Raw genomic sequence first — 15,604 nt, forward strand, 5'->3', positions numbered from 1 at the left:
TTCATGCATAAATTATTTTAGTCAATTAATAAAAAAAAAACACTTAGGTCCAAAACTGATCACAATAAAACAATATCTAGATTTTTTACAGAATAAGAAACTTTTAAGGTTTAATAAAAATACCAATAATTCTTAAAAGCTTAAAAAAATACTTTATTGTTTAAAATTCATATTGCTAGACACACAAATCTAATTAATATTAGAACTATATGATCTATCACATCCCACTTTGCTATATACAAATGCTAAATCTATCAGTCTCCCCAAAAATGAAATCATTGCACCCTCAGTCTAATTTCATTTTATAGGTCATATATGGTGGTTTTTATAACTTAATTTCACTCATGCTATACGGTTCTGTCTATTATTGATGAATATCTGGGTGCACTATGACAAATAATTCTTGACCAATTCCTAATAATTCCTCTATTATGGGGCCTACTTTCATTTAATCCAAAACACAATTTAGATTTCCAAGAAAGATTTCTCCAGTCTTTTAAGGGAATACCTAGTGATATCAGCATAACTTGTTGTAGGAGTAATAGCCCAAGGAGCAAAGCAATCAAAAGACTGTAAACTGCAGACACAAAAGCCAATCCCAATCTGAAAGAACTATTTAATCAAACACAGACACATTTATTCTACAAAAACATAAGTGAATAAACCAAACAATACTTACTCAAATTGGTAATATACATCTGAGCAATCATCTGGCAACAGTATTTTTCTTAGAAACTCAAAGGGATGACAAACAGAGGTTAGGGTTAAGTTTGAACTATATAGCAATGCAGCAATGGCAAATATCAAAGACATAATAAATAATCCTTGATTATGTTTGCTGATGCAACAGTCAAACCTGAAAAAAGTAACACCAACACAAGTTTAGCAACATCATTCAGGATGTCCTGTCTACAACTCACCATACACAATGATGATCTTTATCAGGTATTCTAGCCTCACAGATACTACAAGGATAAAACCCCCCAACCTCTCTTCCATTTAAACTTGAATCCATTTCACTTTCCAAAAAAGCTGTCAGCTGATTGGCTCTTATTTTGGTGAAATACAGAGACATTATAAATCCAAATATAAGAATACTCAGAGCTATATTTTCTTCTACCAGAATTTCAAGGAAAGGTATTACAATAAACTCAAAAATAAAATAAAGCAAAGCTATTGAAGTAATTGTCCACATGAAGAAAAATTTTGTTTTTGGTATGGTTCTAATAAGAAAATTAAATATTACAGAAAGAAACATGGCAACTGTTGAAAATGAAAATACAGTCCACCAAAGAGATAGTGAGGCTAGCAGAAACATTATAGGCACAATGAAAATGGGTAAGATTGTGTCAAAGGCCACTTGTTTTGCACCCCCAATCCATGGAACCCTCAATCTATCCCTCATTGTGCTTAATAGTCCTGATTTGTTCTGTTCTGGTACTTGGCGCCCTTTTATCAAGCTGAAATTACAATGTATATTTTAAAACACTTCAGAAACACTTAAACAACTTTTGATAAAATTCCTCACTTTTACTTAATATCTGATTATCAAGTAAAATATTTTGCCTCAAAACTTAAGTAAACTCCCAAAAGTTAATTGGATTTTATATTTAAGCATGTGGTACATACCAACTTTATCCACTTATTATTTTCAGTTAAGTAAGCACCATAAGACAAAACAAGTAGTAAATCAATAACATAAATCTCTTGCCTTAAATGTTGGAAGGAAATGCTCACAAGCATGAATGTTTGATCAATATCGAATAAATTCAAAACATTTGTGCTAGGTACTTATTTTGTTTAAATAAAAACTGGATTGTTTACAGTATGCAAACTTACTTGTCCACAGCCTGGTCTAGGTCAACACAATTGCATAAACAAGCCAAAATATGATTTCTTTCGTTGTAGAAATCGTAATATTCACAACAGCATAAGTCGTTTTCATCATTATTCATAATTTAGCCATTAATACTACAAAAGTACCCAAATGTTTTGAAAGGAAGTTCTAATGTTATTCCACCTTTAATTATCATAATTTATAACCTCAATAAATCTTGTCAAGCAAAAAACATATGACTTTTGACAGGACAATGGTATTTTTCTTTCAACTAAGGTTGGGCAAACTAGATCGATCAACTTCGATAATAATTTTGAAGTAAATTCATTATTATTAATTAATTATCGTACTACCAAAAAGGCCTTTCCTAATTGGCAAAACAAACAAAACAATTGCTGTGAGTAAAAAATTATTTAAATACACCAAATGGCTTGAAGATCAGATTGTATCGGTAAGTTATCCATCAACCTGAAGCTTAACTCTCTAACTAAATTTCTTAGATGATTTAGGTAGGACACTTCTTGAAGCCTATGGCAATTTTAAAATTTACTAGAGTTTTAGGACCTTGTAGGGGCTTCTGGCCTGCTAGCAAATTTTAGATGGTTTTCAATAGTATTTAGAGGCTTATGGCATTTCCGAAATCTCTAGAGCCTTCTGGGAAATTTGAAAAAATGTTTGAGTCTTGTGGCATTTTCAAAATTACTCTTGAAACTTCTGATAATTTTCAAATTTTCTTGGAACGTTTAGGATCTTGTAGAGGTTTCTGAAAAATTTTAGGTGGTTTTCAATAGTATTTGGAGGCCTCTGGCATTTCCGAAATGACTCTAAAGCCTTCTGGAAAATTTGAAAAATCGTTTGAGCCTTGTTGCATTCTCAAAATTACACTTGACGCCTCTGGCAAGGCAATTAAAAAAAATCTGGGTAAAATTTCGGCGAAACTTTCGATAACACAGGTCGATACTCTACTACCCAACCGGTGTTTTAATTTTTTTGACAGCACAGCTGACATTTGACACTTTGCATTCCGGAAACAGACAGATGACAGCACAATATAAATAAAGTTAAATTTAATTATTTAATTGAAAATTGAAAGAAATCATTATATTTTGTGTGATTTTTGATTGTAATTTCGTTAAGTATTCACTATGGTAGTCGATAAAAACACTACATCATCTAATGCTTTAGAGCAATTCGTAATTCTAGCAAAATCTACTAAAGGGGCCGCCTGCACCGAATTAGTGAAACAAGCACTAGAAGCACCCGGTGTTTACGTCTTTGGGGAACTTCTGGACAGTCCTAACATACAAGAGGTTGTTATTTTGCTTATAAAGCGTTTAAACGTATAAAACACATTTTTCTAATAGCTTGCCAACACTCATAAAGTTTTTTTAAACACACTCAACCTATTTGCTTATGGAACCTTTAAAGACTACTTGGCCAATGTGCAAAACTTTATTGAACTGTCTCCAGCCCAGAAAAAGAAGTTGCAACACTTAACTATTGTTACCTTGGCCACTAAATCAAAAGTAAGACACTCCAGTGGTGGGTTTCTTGTGACTTGCACTAATATCCTTTTCAGTGCATACCTTATGAAACACTCTTAGAAGAATTGCAAATTAAAAATTTACGTGACCTAGAGGACTTGATTATTGAAGCTATTTATGCAGGTAATTTTGCTTACTACAATATATGGGTTAGGTTAGTGATGTTCAATGTTCAGATATCATTCATGGTAAACTGGATCAGAAAAATGGTCAGCTTGAAATTGACTATGCAATTGGTAGAGACATTAGGCCTGAAGACATTGATGTCATAGTTAATTGTCTTCAAGACTGGTGTTCTGCCTGTGAAAAAGTACTTAGTAGTGTGGAAACTCAAATTCACAGAGCAAATTCTGAGAAAAACAATGCTATGGTTAGGCAGATGGAAATTGAGCAAGAGGTAGTTTTGTACATGTTTTTGCTTTTATTTCTATGCTTTTTGGTATATTTTTTAGATATTGAATATTAGGAAGACCTTAAAAACTCAGATGCAAGAAAGGTCTGATGGAACTGATGAGGTAATGGTGGTTGAAAGTAGAGAAGCTGCATCCAGTGGTGATAAAGGCAAAAAAGGACAGAAAGTCAGCAAAGGTAAACATTCTACTAAATTTTGGTCAAAGTCTTAAATGTCCAGTGTTGAGCACTTATTTAAATTGGTTGTTATTTATTGAATGTTGGTTGAAATTTAGAATTTTTAGAAATAAAGGAATAGTTCCTAAAGGCTTTGTGTTTTAAGTAGCCTATTAGTGTTCATATCAATATAAATTTTTTACTCTCATACGTTGATTAATGGGCCTTTAATAACCAGATTATCACCATATTTTTGTAGGTATAAAGCTTCTTCGTTGAGGCTTTGGAATCAGCACTGGAAGCTTTCACATTACATGTATTACTCATTCATGTTTACTTTATTGTTTCTTAATTACATTTATTTTTCACATGATTGTACCTTCATAGTGTTTTAATAAATTGCTCAAATGTATGCTTCTTATTTTTCATCATCACTAGCACTTTTACCATCCAATACCATCAATTTACTTTTCTGTTTGATACTTTGATACATCCATTTGAAAGGTAAATTGTATAACAACATTTTCCTAAGCCATATAATGTTTAAAAAGTCAAGTATTGGACCCGTCAGTTTTTTATTTTATTGCGCATTTTTGAAACTAATTTTTATTTATACAGGGTGGTCCAAAATAAAGTTTTGATGTCAAGACCAACTTTTTTAAATAGATACTCTGCTTTTTGTAATTTTGTATTCAGTTCTCTATCAACTTCTAATTATTTTTTATGTAACATACTTTATACCTTAATGGTTCTAGATAAAATGACCTCTGAAAATCGTAGAAAAAAAGATCTTTTTTAAGCTTTTAAGAACCAAATAGTTGGTGATGTCAAAGTCAGTTGAGTGTTAATAACCTATTTCTTTGCATTTTCAAGTATTTAAGAATAGTAATTTACTTTTTGTTTTAAAAATTGTGCAAAACAGTAAATTTCATACACCATTTTCTGGAAACCTGTTAAAAATGTTACATAAAAAATGATAAGAATTTTTTTTTTTGCTTTCTATTTAAAATAAGTTGGCTTTGATAATTTTTTTTTGGTCACCCTGTATAAATAAAAATTGGTTTCAAAGATGCGCAACTAAAAACAAAAATCGACGGGTTTGAGCGATTTTTCAAAAAATATGCAATACATTTGCAGCTTACTTGGTATCTATCTAATGAATTATTTTGCTTAGGATATAGGTATGGGTGATTTCAAATCTACTCTAAGTTTTGGTGAAGTTTGTACATTTAACTCTGAATCACTCTGAATATTTTTACCAAAATTGGCGAGAATTTATCCCATAAGCAATATCTTACCATATTTGGTTATACCGAGGGGTAAACTGCTGGGGCATTATGGTGTACAAACTTTAGGAATTAATGGGCATTACTGGAGGTACATATTAGTATTTTGAAAACTATTAATAGAATTGTGAACGTCTAAATTATATTATAAAAAAACAATATAATTTTTTTTATACATCTACCATTCTAATTTAAACATAAATAAAGTTTGGTAATTTCAATGAATTCCGTTGGAATCCAATAAAAAATTATGAATTTCGTAATTTTACTTTTACAAAACTTCTGTCACCTCCTTAACCATCAGTTAATGCGCTGATTGTCTGTTTTGAATTGTCTCTATTATTTTTTTTAAGTAACACCCAATAAAACAAATTTTTCAATTTTTCAGGCTGGCTGTGAATTTAATATTTATACAAAAACCGTAATTATTAATAAAAATTCATTCATTTCAACTAAAGTACAAGGTACACTCTTTTAGAAGCATTCTAATATTTTTTTTTGGGTATGCCTACACTAATTTTTTTTTTATACTCTTTCGACTATAATTTAAAACACAAAACTAAAATCATTCATATATATTTATTAAGTACTTTTAAAACATTTAACAAAACAGGTACAATGCCTTAACTGGAAGTTTATACAGTATATCTCACAACATTTAAGAAATACCAAGCAACACATTTTTACATCAAACAACCGTCATATCACTTAAGATACACAACAACAGAAACATGTTGCTTGGTTTTCTAGCCCTTTGCCTTAATACAATATTTTTACACTTAGTATGGCTTATCTTTGGGCTCAATCAAAGATAAGCAGATATTTTGTCGTTTGTGTGTACACGTACACATTTATTATCTCTATATGTAACTTATGTAGTTATTCACAACAGAGTACAAATTGTACTTACTTTTTGTTTGAGAAAACTGTAGAAACATTTGTAGCTGCTGAGGTGACGCTCTACTAATGTTCCTGGTCTCTCATGATTATTATATCTTTATTATACAAATTTCAATATGTCACTTATCGCTGCTTTTTTTATTAAGTCCTCTTTCAGTGGTCCGTTTGTAACAACTGTTATTTTGACTGAATAAAACTTATATTTAATAATAATTATACAAGTTAAAGCATTTTAGTGTTGCTTTCTTATAACCTTAAGTGGCCTAATTTGAGATAAAGTAGGTACCCTGTATAAACCATTAATATTCTCGTCTTAACCACTACAATATCATTGGTGTAATATTTTCCAAGTAATGGAAGGATTTTTGAAAATATACAATTTGTGCTGGTATTACTGCATCAATTATTATTTATGTGCAAATTGAGTAATGTTGAAATTACTTTAGTATAGTTAATAGTTCTTTTCATTGTTCCAATTATTCCCAGTTTTATAAAGTTAAGTAGAGAGTTAATAAAAGAAAATTATAACTAGAATCTGAGATGGTGTGTTTTCTTAAATAAAAGTTAGTAAATATATAAAAATAAATTATCTTGAAATAAACAATGGGGAGAACTGACCAACAACTGAAAACATCCAAAAGGTATTGGAGAGACTTTATTTTTAATTTCATAAATTTCTTTGTTATGCTCTTCTAATCATTTTTTGTACAAAATGAGAGTGACTTTTTACATGTTTGAAGATTTAAGTTGCATTCTCAATTACGTAGCATTAAACACCATTATTAGGAGATCGCCTTTTGTGTATAGGTATTATATCTGGTGTATTGTAGATTATGTGCTTCTAAGCATTCAAAAACGTATTATCTTCTCGTTTCCAGGCCCGTTTACTATGTAAACTCCTTGTACACCTACTTTCTTATATTTCCAATTTTTGCAGTCATATTTGGCAACATTGTCAGTTTGTTATAATTTAAAAATGGAATATTGATAAGTGATAAATAATACTTTTAGTACAATCAAACTTAGAATACTATAATCAAAATATCTAATTGTTGCGTGTTTGACAATTAACTGTTACAACTTCACTAATTTTCAGCCTTATCCAGCCTTAAGTTCCATTTATCTTCCATTTGTAGTATTTCAATATTTGTACAGCCTAATCAGTAATTTATTACCTAACTAAATCTCTTTACTTACACTTCTAAGTTATCTCTCGTAAAAAACATCTTAAAAGCTTCTAAATTCTTATCGTCTACACCTGTATGGGGTTTCTTCTACATTTTAAACTGGAAGATCTGCTCACTGGTCTCTGCTATAAGGTGGTGTCTTTGATTTGTGCTGGAACAACCGATACTGGTCCATTAAGATTACAGTTATTGTTGATTTTTCCTAGGTTGTTGTCTACTGAGCAACCGTTCAGATTGTTTGTACTCGTCGCCGGACTCGTCTGAGTGCTCGTGTTTTTCACTTCCACCTTTTCTTTACCTATTTCCAATACAGCTAAAGTTAGACATTGTAAGAGTTTCAGTAGATGTAGTTTGAATCACACTTACAATTATCTACTGGAGTAACAGCCTTTTGAATTTTTTGATTTTGATCACAAGTAGCGGCCGTTACCACCACCGCAGCCATCATACTGCCACTTCCGGTGTTTACCGAGCTTTTATTGATCGCACTGTACCTCATGGGCATCATACTTTGCCTTACGTTCCGTTCCGGACGAATCAGAATTATGTAAAGCTGGAATTAAGATAAATTAACTATCTATTTACATTAGTGTAGATGTGATAATACCTTAGGAGAGAATAGACAAGCTAACGTTACTGTAGCTGACAAGCTGATCGTAACTGACATGCTAGTAATTCGCATTGCTACGTGATTCGCTGTTGAGAAGTAAAGCGGGACGAAAGCCAGCCAAATTACACACGTCGTATACATTGTAAATCCTGTAAAGTAATGTTATAAGTTATAAGTAAAGTGGATAATTAGTTTTGTTGTCTAGTGTTTGCATTGTTTTAAAACTGGCCTGTGTGTTTACCAGGTTTAACATCTGCAGATTTATTTTTTGGCGACTTTGAAACTAAGTAAGATACAATTTTCAAGTCGCTATAATGTTCCAAACAGGGCAAAAATAACCATATATGAGATGAGAGGACCATAACAATGTCTTTTAAAAATAAGCCTAGTTTTTTGTGTAAATTGTATTCGAAAAAACATGGTTTGTGAATGCGAAAATGTGAAATTCTCTGTGGAGTACAGGCTTAAAAGAGAAGGAAGAAGAGAGGCTTGTCTTAAGAGGACATATCATTCTGTATATTGCCTAGTCTGTCATTATGTAGATACTGAATGTTAGCCTTTACTCATTTTTAGATATTTGAGCTAAATACCACAGTATTTTTTAGGACGCTGATTTAACTTTCTTATTTACGTAAAAAAAAACTACAGAAGTCGAACAAGCAAGTTCTTTGCAACAATAAGAAATCGAAGTGATTTTCCACGGACTAAACGTTGTAAGTTTTCCAAATTTGTTTGCAGACTAACTATACTGGATGTAGCAGAATGGAATAAGGATGTTGATAACTTTGACAGTAACGATGATTCTTCAGAGGAAGAAAATGACTGCCAAGTGATAATACATTTTCTGCTTTCTTCTACATTTCATTTAAGCTCTGAAACTTTCTTATTTCAACAAAACTGAGTGGATATTGAAGACATTTTGTCACTTAAAACAAAGAAAAACTAATTCCATTTTTAAATAACTTATTTCTGTTTGTCTGTTTTTCAATAAGATTACACATTATTTTAATATCTCTGTTCTGTGCTAATTGTAACGTGACTTTGTACCTCTCTCCCTAACGTGTACAGTCTCACTAAATCAACAATCAACAAATCTAAATCACATTATTGCGCTTGTACTGTATCTTGTAAGCATTTGAGTACCCTGTATTTCCTTATTGAAGTTTTTTTGCGTTACTTTGAAGAAAAGGTTTTTTTTAATTACGTTACTTATCTTCTGATATTACATTCCAAAAGCCCTGTTTAACTTTTATTTCGTTTCGGCCTTAAAAAAGCAAATTTCTATTACGGATCTGTATATCATTTTTTATTTATTTATTTAGTTTTCATTTTTTGAATAGGCAGCTAGCCATATCAAATCATAACCGAAAATGCATGTTGCAAAAAACAAATTAATGTCATAATGGCGTATTTTTTTTACAATAACATTGTTTTTTTTTAAGAAAATAAGTTGGTGTTTTGTTTAATATGTGCAATAGGATTAGTCACACATTACATCTATCATTTACATAATTTTTCAAAAACCCTCTCTTTATCCGCGACACAGTACATACTGGGTGTATAAAGCACCCATGTACCACAATAGGGTCTACCATACTGCAGTTAAGGTTCAAAATGTAAACTTAATACAATTTGTGCCATGCTGTTCAATATTTTTAAAAAAAATTTTGAGTGGGGCTGCAGTTTTAATTATACCGAAAAAACGTTATGCCAACAACATCTAAAATGTGGAAACCAATAAATTCGAAATTTCATATTTATTTAGGCTTTTTTACACAAAACCATCCCATTTACGATTCTTAAACGTAACTATCTGCTTTTTTGGCATTTTTAACTGGATGGGTCGACTACAAAGCCGTATTTACAGATCCGGTGATAAATCCAACGTAAAACAAATTGGCTAGTCATTGATTAAATAAAAGGGAGTCGGAAACAACAGAAATAGATTTCCTCTCTTTTGTTATTAGAGACAATCCTATCAAGAAAATCACGACCCTCCAGAGAAACCTACTAAACTAAATTGAGTATTTTACATATCTGACAAAATATATTATTATCCCTAAGCAGGAGGTGTTGTTATTTGAAGTGGGGGGTTTATAGGGCGGTACAGTTAATTTAATTTTGGAGTAGTTTCCATTGAAATTGTGTTTATTGTTCAAAGTAAATGATCTTACCGATATGCTTTGATTCGTTGAATGCCTCCGGTATTTTTCTCGTTAAAATTGCATACAAAGTACACACAACTATAAGAAGAATCGGATATGTAAAGGCAATCATGTAGGAGGCGTCTATGTGGGAGGTGCAGGCCAGTAGATTATCCTCTCGCGTTCGGTAGTGGTGTATTGCTTTAGGAGGAGAAATTATCATCCAAATTCCATTTATCAGAACCTGAAAGGGACATGAATTTATTAAAACTCCCAGTTGTAGGAGGAAAAAGTAATTAATCTTTAATCAACATTCGAAGCTTTAATTTTGTTTTTTGATCATGGATGGTTTGCGCCAATACGTTCTTCTAGAAAACAGGATGTCTAAGTACCTGAAAAATGACCCTGTGGGTAGGTTTATGTGAGAGCTCCCGTCTTGTGACAAAGTGCTTTTTAATAGTGCTCGGCCTGTGGAAAATCTGATAACCGAAAGAAAAATCTTGTAGCCGAGTTAATGGAGTTGGGGGCTCCCGCATGCGGCTCTTCAAGTAAAATGTCAGTGTAAGATGATTTTTTTTTCTTACGTTATTTTACGGATTTTTTCTCCTGAAAGATTAAGTAGTGGAAATTGATCACGCCTAACTACCTACTGGGTGAAGAGAGACATTTACAAAATCTTACGTCTTTTACGCCATGGAAGTTTCAGCGTTTCACGGGCCATCGTAAATGAGAAGGTTTATTGCATTTAATCTTTTCTTTTACTGGGGAACTTTAGGACCACACAGATGTTCTTTATGAGTTTGTCGAAAAACGTGACAAAATTAAATTTCATACAGTGATTGTTTAATGATCCTAATATTTTTTTGCTATTGACTATTACTACTACTAGTCGCAAGCAAAGTTGCATTTAACGTCTATTTCCAGACCAAGAAACCATTGATCGTAAATTATGAATAAAGCCCAAGTTTTCAGCTTTATACTATAACGTATCTGACGAAAACGGAGTTATGACCGTTCTCTCAACATCCACTCGCACTGCAAAATTGGAAAACCGAAATTAACTACCTATAAAGTTTTAGGAAGGTAAAAATATCGATCTTACAAATCATCCATTGTGCGCGACTTAAAAGCTAAGTTGTTAATACTCCACGACCAAAAATTCTGTGTGAAACCATGTGAAACAACCAAACACCAAGGGGGAATCCTTACAAAAATTATCATTCTTCTATCTACCTATCTTTATAATTTGTGTGTTTAGTAAATAAAAATAATTTATAAGAAAGTAATAATACACTTAAAGTCTGATTTTCTTCATTCAGAGTCAGTTACGGACATTTCAGTTGAAATTTGTACAGGGTGGCCACTTTTCGTGGGCTTTACGGGGTACAGAGAGCAAACGGTAATAGATAGAAAAAAAGTAAGAAAGATGTTGCGAGTTCGATTTTCGAGTTTCTGCTGGTCCAATCAGAATTGAGCTGTCGTTATTTGTTTTGAATATACAGAGGATTTTTGGAAATTGGCCATATTTGAATCTTGCAATATCTCAGGTGTTATCTAAGTTAATCAAAAACTGAGAACGCCCACTTATAGGGATTTTAACGTAGATTCCATTGGCGGCTTATACAGTGTGTCCCAAATTGGTTTTACATGTATTGGAAATTCGGTAACTGTCAGAGCTACAGAGTCGGTTAAATGGGGAAACTTTTAGAGAATTTTACGTAAAACTTATTCCCGGTTTCCAAATTAAATTATCTTTTTCCGTTTTCCGGAAAATTGAAAAAACGTCAGAGTCTGCATTTTAAACAATTAGTAAGTAATACATACATGTGTACATCCGCAAACGTAAAATTATGCATTGTTTCTTAAAAATTGGAACATTTTGTAATCTGTATAGATCGTTTGTCTACGTTACTTTCCTATTTTAAGACCAAAATACAGTTTTTGCAAAAAAGTATAGATAATGGACAAAACACATGATGGAAGTTGTAAGATTATGTTTTTCTGGTTTTTATTTGGATAATTAGGACACACAGCAGTGTAATGTTAATGTTATGAAAAGGCCTTAAATTGTCCCTTACCAAAACATTATGTAAATGTACAGTAATGTATACTTTCTTAATAAAAATTGTAGATATAACAAAATTATCTAATTTTATTCATTTATTGTAATCTAACTGTCTCATTTTTTTTCTTTGAGTAACAGAATTTGAAACCTTCACAGTTTTAAAGACCTAATTAATATCAAACTAAAGAAGATAAAGTTTTTCTTGTTAAAACTTTTAATTGACGGAATTATTATTCCAATTAGTTCGTATTTCTTGCAAAAGAAATTCCAACCCAAATATATCACGTGCAAATATCGGTAAAGTGAATAAAGCATATTTCATTACATACCTGGACCCCGACAAGCCCTGTGCAAATAATAAGCTGAGACCTTGGGGATATGAAATTGGGCCTTTTCGCCGAATGTTTTCCAGCTTTGAAAATGCGGGAAATCCGATTGGTTTTGGTGAGCAAAGCCGCGTAAACGACCGTAAAGCAAAAACCGGCCCCAAACCTGAAATATGAAATATTGAGGCCGCTTGTCTGACCGTTTAGAAATTTTTTTACATTTGACTGTTTAGCACAAGTTTAGTTGGATAAGGGAAAAAGTGAGAATAAATTTAGTTTATCTAGTGAATCAGTCCAGCTTGAAATTAGTAGGATAAAGGAACAGGACAAAGCAATTAGCCGTTTTAAACGACCCCAAGTTGTCAATAAAACACTTTAATTAACTCGATTTAAAAAGTTTGTGCTAACTTTAATTACCTTTGCACTCCACAGACGATGTCGGTGGGTTTTAAAACAAGGGCGTACGTCACGCTGTAGCACATCATTATACCGGCTAGTAAAGTGTAGCTGAGCTCCCTTCCTGAGGCTCTCACGACCGGGGTGGTGTTATGTTTAATAAACACCCCGAACACGAATAAAGTGATAAGCATACCGGTGGAACTAAAAGCCATGGCTCCAATCGCCCATCCGCTGTCGATTTGCATGTATTCTTCAGGAATGGGAATGCATATGACGTGTTGCAAATCGGGCAACTCACCCATAGGGCAGGATATGCATTGAGTAGGGTCGATTGGCGATCGTATCTGTATTTGGAATACAAAAAAAACATCAGTTAGAATACACTGAGAACGAATATCAAATCAATTTCGAGTTTAGGAGATTTTGATTCCGAGAGAGCGATTTGATACAACGGTTTTTATTTTCAAATGTAAATTTTTTGATAGCGATTTCATGTAGGCAAAAAATTGAAGTATTCCATTCGTTTGTCAATTTTTGATATGTTTTTTCTTATTTTAAATAGATCACGCTGTATTATATTTGCACAATCGGAAGACCTTTTTTCTGATTTCAAATATTAACTTATTGTAATTTTATATTAAAAAATATAAATTGTAGTTATCAAACAGAATAGTGTTGTTGCCATGATGTGTGTGTGATATGCGATTGATTTCGACTGTTGTCAACTGGCCTTTACAGTGCTGCAAGCTTCAAAACTTGGATTATCAAAGTCACGTGATAAGGCTCTTACAATTTTTATATTTTTGCAATTATCTAAATTTAATTTACCAAATTTTCAACGTTTAAACTACATTTTAAAAGTCACGTGACTGATTTTGACAGGTGTCAACTAGCTTTTACAGTATTGCAAGCTCAAAATTGCACTATCAACGTCACGTAACGTGTATTTTACAATTTCAGCTTTTACAACTGTCTAAATTTCATTTAGCAAATTTTCACAGTTCAAACTATTTTTTATGGTCATGTGACTGTTTTGACAGGTGTCAACTGGCGTTTACAGTGTAGTAAGCTCAAAAATTGTTTCTTAGAATATCAACTGTCTAAATTGAATTAACTACATTTTTAACGTTTTTAAACTACATTTTCAAAGTCACGTAAGCGATTTTGACAGGTGTCAACTAGATTTAACGTGTTGCAATTGAATTATCAACGTGATGAGTAACCAATATAACTACAAAAAAAATCATGATATGTGAAAAGAAAAATTATGGAAAAATTTACAGAAAATCTTATAAAGGCAGTATCAATAACCGTAATAAAAAAACTATTAAGCTATTAAAATATACAGAATGTTTACAAAATGTGCTGTCAAAATGAAAAGAGTTATACCTAATTAAAAATAATACTAGTGTGATTAATAAAGTAATGACCGCAAATTATTACTTTTCAACTAAGATAATCCATAGTTAACAGCAGTCAAATGACCTAAAATGTTTTAATTTTTTTCCGGAAAAATCATGCATTTTAACACGAAAAGTCAAAAGATCTTTTTTCTGATAAATTGACCAGGGATTACAAGAATCATTTTTGTGTTAAGAAGGAGGAGCTTTGCGAAAGCATTTTTATCTTTTAAAATATTCAGATTGGTAGTGCTGGGTAAGCCGCCACTAACAGAGCACTTTTAATAACAGTTTTTAATGGAGAATGGTATATTAAGTAAACATCAAAACTATGAAATGAAACATAAGGGTTATAGAGGGGCATTATTTATAAAGCATGATAATGTGTGGTTTCTTAGGGGATTTATATTTTCTTTTTTTAAGGTATATTATAGGTCAATAAAGTGAAACATAAAAACCTTCTCAACATGGCGCCGGCTTATTTTTTATTATTCATAAAGTTTTTTCAGCATAGCAAGATCCTGTTCAGTCTTTATAAGTTAACGAGAAAAAAAATAATGCCTTAGGTGTTTTTAAGTAACGTTATATTAAATTCCCCAACGAACACATCCAACAATATGACAGAGGACAAATTGTTTTTCGCAGAGTATTAACTTTATTAGAGTTTTTGTATTTTTACGGCGAATATATTTTGACGAAAAACGTTTTTTATACTGAGGCATTAAAGTTCTGAATTTCAGTTTGTAGAAAAGTATTTTTTTTTGTTTTAGATAGCGCTTACATATTGGTGGACAAACTAATAAAAGCAAGTGTAGCAAATTATCTTTTATTATCTAGATGAATTTTTATTTCTTCGGTTATCAATTGATTGCATATACGAACAACACTGATTTACACATAGCTTCTTGCCAGTATAACAGATTAGGTGGTAAACGACTTTAAAATCAGATTTACCTCTTTATTTTCGCATTTCAAGCCGTTCCTATAAAGCGCAAATCGAAATTATGTAAGAAACAGCCGGCGTATTTCCATTTAACTGGCCGTAGTATGGTAATTTGCTCATGCTTTGAAGTTACCTATTTCGTTTACTTTTTCTCATTTTTCAACGTGCTTATGTTACAAAATGTGGTAGCTTTGTGCTGCTGCTTATTTTGCTGGGTTGGAGTTTTTTATTTCAACTGTTAATAAATTGCAATTTGGGTTCATTTAGTAAAACTACACAGTGTAAACAAGAAGTCATTTCATTCAAAAATTGTTTTCAGTTTAGCATAGTAAAAATAGTAGGCAGACTTACAGGTTAATTTCATTTATGAGTGATGATTTTGTAAATTTTTATGGA

General features: G+C 31.9%; 3 protein-coding genes across 9 annotated transcripts in view; 1 reads left to right on the forward strand and 2 right to left on the reverse strand.

Annotated features, from left to right (window-relative positions):
• Positions 1–129: 129 nt before the first annotated feature.
• On the reverse strand, positions 130–2,052 carry GABPI (zinc finger DHHC-type palmitoyltransferase GABPI). Of its 4 annotated transcripts, none has more exons than XM_081979048.1 (4): positions 1,840–2,052; positions 921–1,460; positions 680–856; positions 130–612 (listed from the first exon to the last, which is right to left on the reverse strand). In XM_081979048.1, exons 1-4 carry the CDS (start codon positions 1,953–1,955, stop codon positions 348–350), a joined length of 1,098 nt encoding a protein of 365 aa, XP_081835174.1. In that variant the 5' UTR covers positions 1,956–2,052; the 3' UTR covers positions 130–347. The 4 variants fall into 4 exon arrangements, with proteins under 4 accessions (XP_081835174.1, XP_081835175.1, XP_081835176.1 ...); XM_081979049.1 differs by having other exon boundaries at positions 130–603; positions 1,840–2,050; XM_081979050.1 differs by lacking the exon at positions 1,840–2,052 and adding an exon at positions 1,630–1,789.
• An 801-nt stretch (positions 2,053–2,853) lies between these two features.
• On the forward strand, positions 2,854–4,360 carry CSN7 (COP9 signalosome subunit 7). 2 transcript variants are annotated; one of them, XM_081979067.1, is made up of 6 exons: positions 2,854–3,147; positions 3,202–3,363; positions 3,417–3,504; positions 3,558–3,778; positions 3,834–3,969; positions 4,208–4,360. In XM_081979067.1, the coding sequence occupies exons 1-6, from the start codon at positions 2,983–2,985 to the stop codon at positions 4,225–4,227; spliced, it is 792 nt and encodes a 263-aa protein (XP_081835193.1). In that variant the 5' UTR covers positions 2,854–2,982; the 3' UTR covers positions 4,228–4,360. The 2 variants fall into 2 exon arrangements, with proteins under 2 accessions (XP_081835193.1, XP_081835192.1); XM_081979066.1 differs by lacking the exon at positions 4,208–4,360 and having other exon boundaries at positions 3,834–4,099.
• A 1,433-nt stretch (positions 4,361–5,793) lies between these two features.
• The window catches only part of mtt (mangetout), a 172,572-nt gene continuing 162,761 nt past the window's right edge, over positions 5,794–15,604 (reverse strand). For 2 of the 3 annotated variants that reach the window (XM_081979063.1, XM_081979065.1), the window contains 6 exons: positions 12,884–13,209; positions 12,470–12,632; positions 10,106–10,319; positions 7,929–8,080; positions 7,688–7,874; positions 5,794–7,634 (listed from right to left, as the gene is read on the reverse strand). In XM_081979063.1, the coding sequence (XP_081835189.1) occupies positions 7,447–7,634; positions 7,688–7,874; positions 7,929–8,080; positions 10,106–10,319; positions 12,470–12,632; positions 12,884–13,209 (1,230 nt within the window). In that variant the 3' untranslated portion in view covers positions 5,794–7,446. The remainder of the gene's footprint in view (positions 7,635–7,687; positions 7,875–7,928; positions 8,081–10,105; positions 10,320–12,469; positions 12,633–12,883; positions 13,210–15,604) is intronic. The other variant, XM_081979064.1, reaches the window with a different exon arrangement.

This window comes from Ips typographus, linkage group LG4 (genome assembly GCF_016097725.1).
Source record: "Ips typographus isolate SLU linkage group LG4, UJ_Ityp_2.0, whole genome shotgun sequence".
Classification (NCBI taxonomy): Eukaryota; Metazoa; Arthropoda; class Insecta; order Coleoptera; family Curculionidae; genus Ips; species Ips typographus.

What these genes read in the sequence shown, in the direction of transcription:
- GABPI (XM_081979048.1), bottom strand. Translation starts at nt 1,955, where the DNA reads ATGAATAATGATGAAAACGACTTATGCTGTTGTGAATATTACGATTTC. An exon ending in CTAGACCAGGCTGTGGACAA is followed by an intron (nt 1,461 to 1,839) that starts GTAAGTTTGCAT and finishes TTGTAATTTCAG; the next exon opens with CTTGATAAAAGGGCGCCAAG. An exon ending in AAAGATCATCATTGTGTATG is followed by an intron (nt 857 to 920) that starts GTGAGTTGTAGA and finishes TACTTTTTTCAG; the next exon opens with GTTTGACTGTTGCATCAGCA.
- CSN7 (XM_081979066.1), top strand. Translation starts at nt 2,983, where the DNA reads ATGGTAGTCGATAAAAACACTACATCATCTAATGCTTTAGAGCAATTC. An exon ending in CCTTGGCCACTAAATCAAAA is followed by an intron (nt 3,364 to 3,416) that starts GTAAGACACTCC and finishes TATCCTTTTCAG; the next exon opens with TGCATACCTTATGAAACACT. An exon ending in TATTGAAGCTATTTATGCAG is followed by an intron (nt 3,505 to 3,557) that starts GTAATTTTGCTT and finishes TTCAATGTTCAG; the next exon opens with ATATCATTCATGGTAAACTG.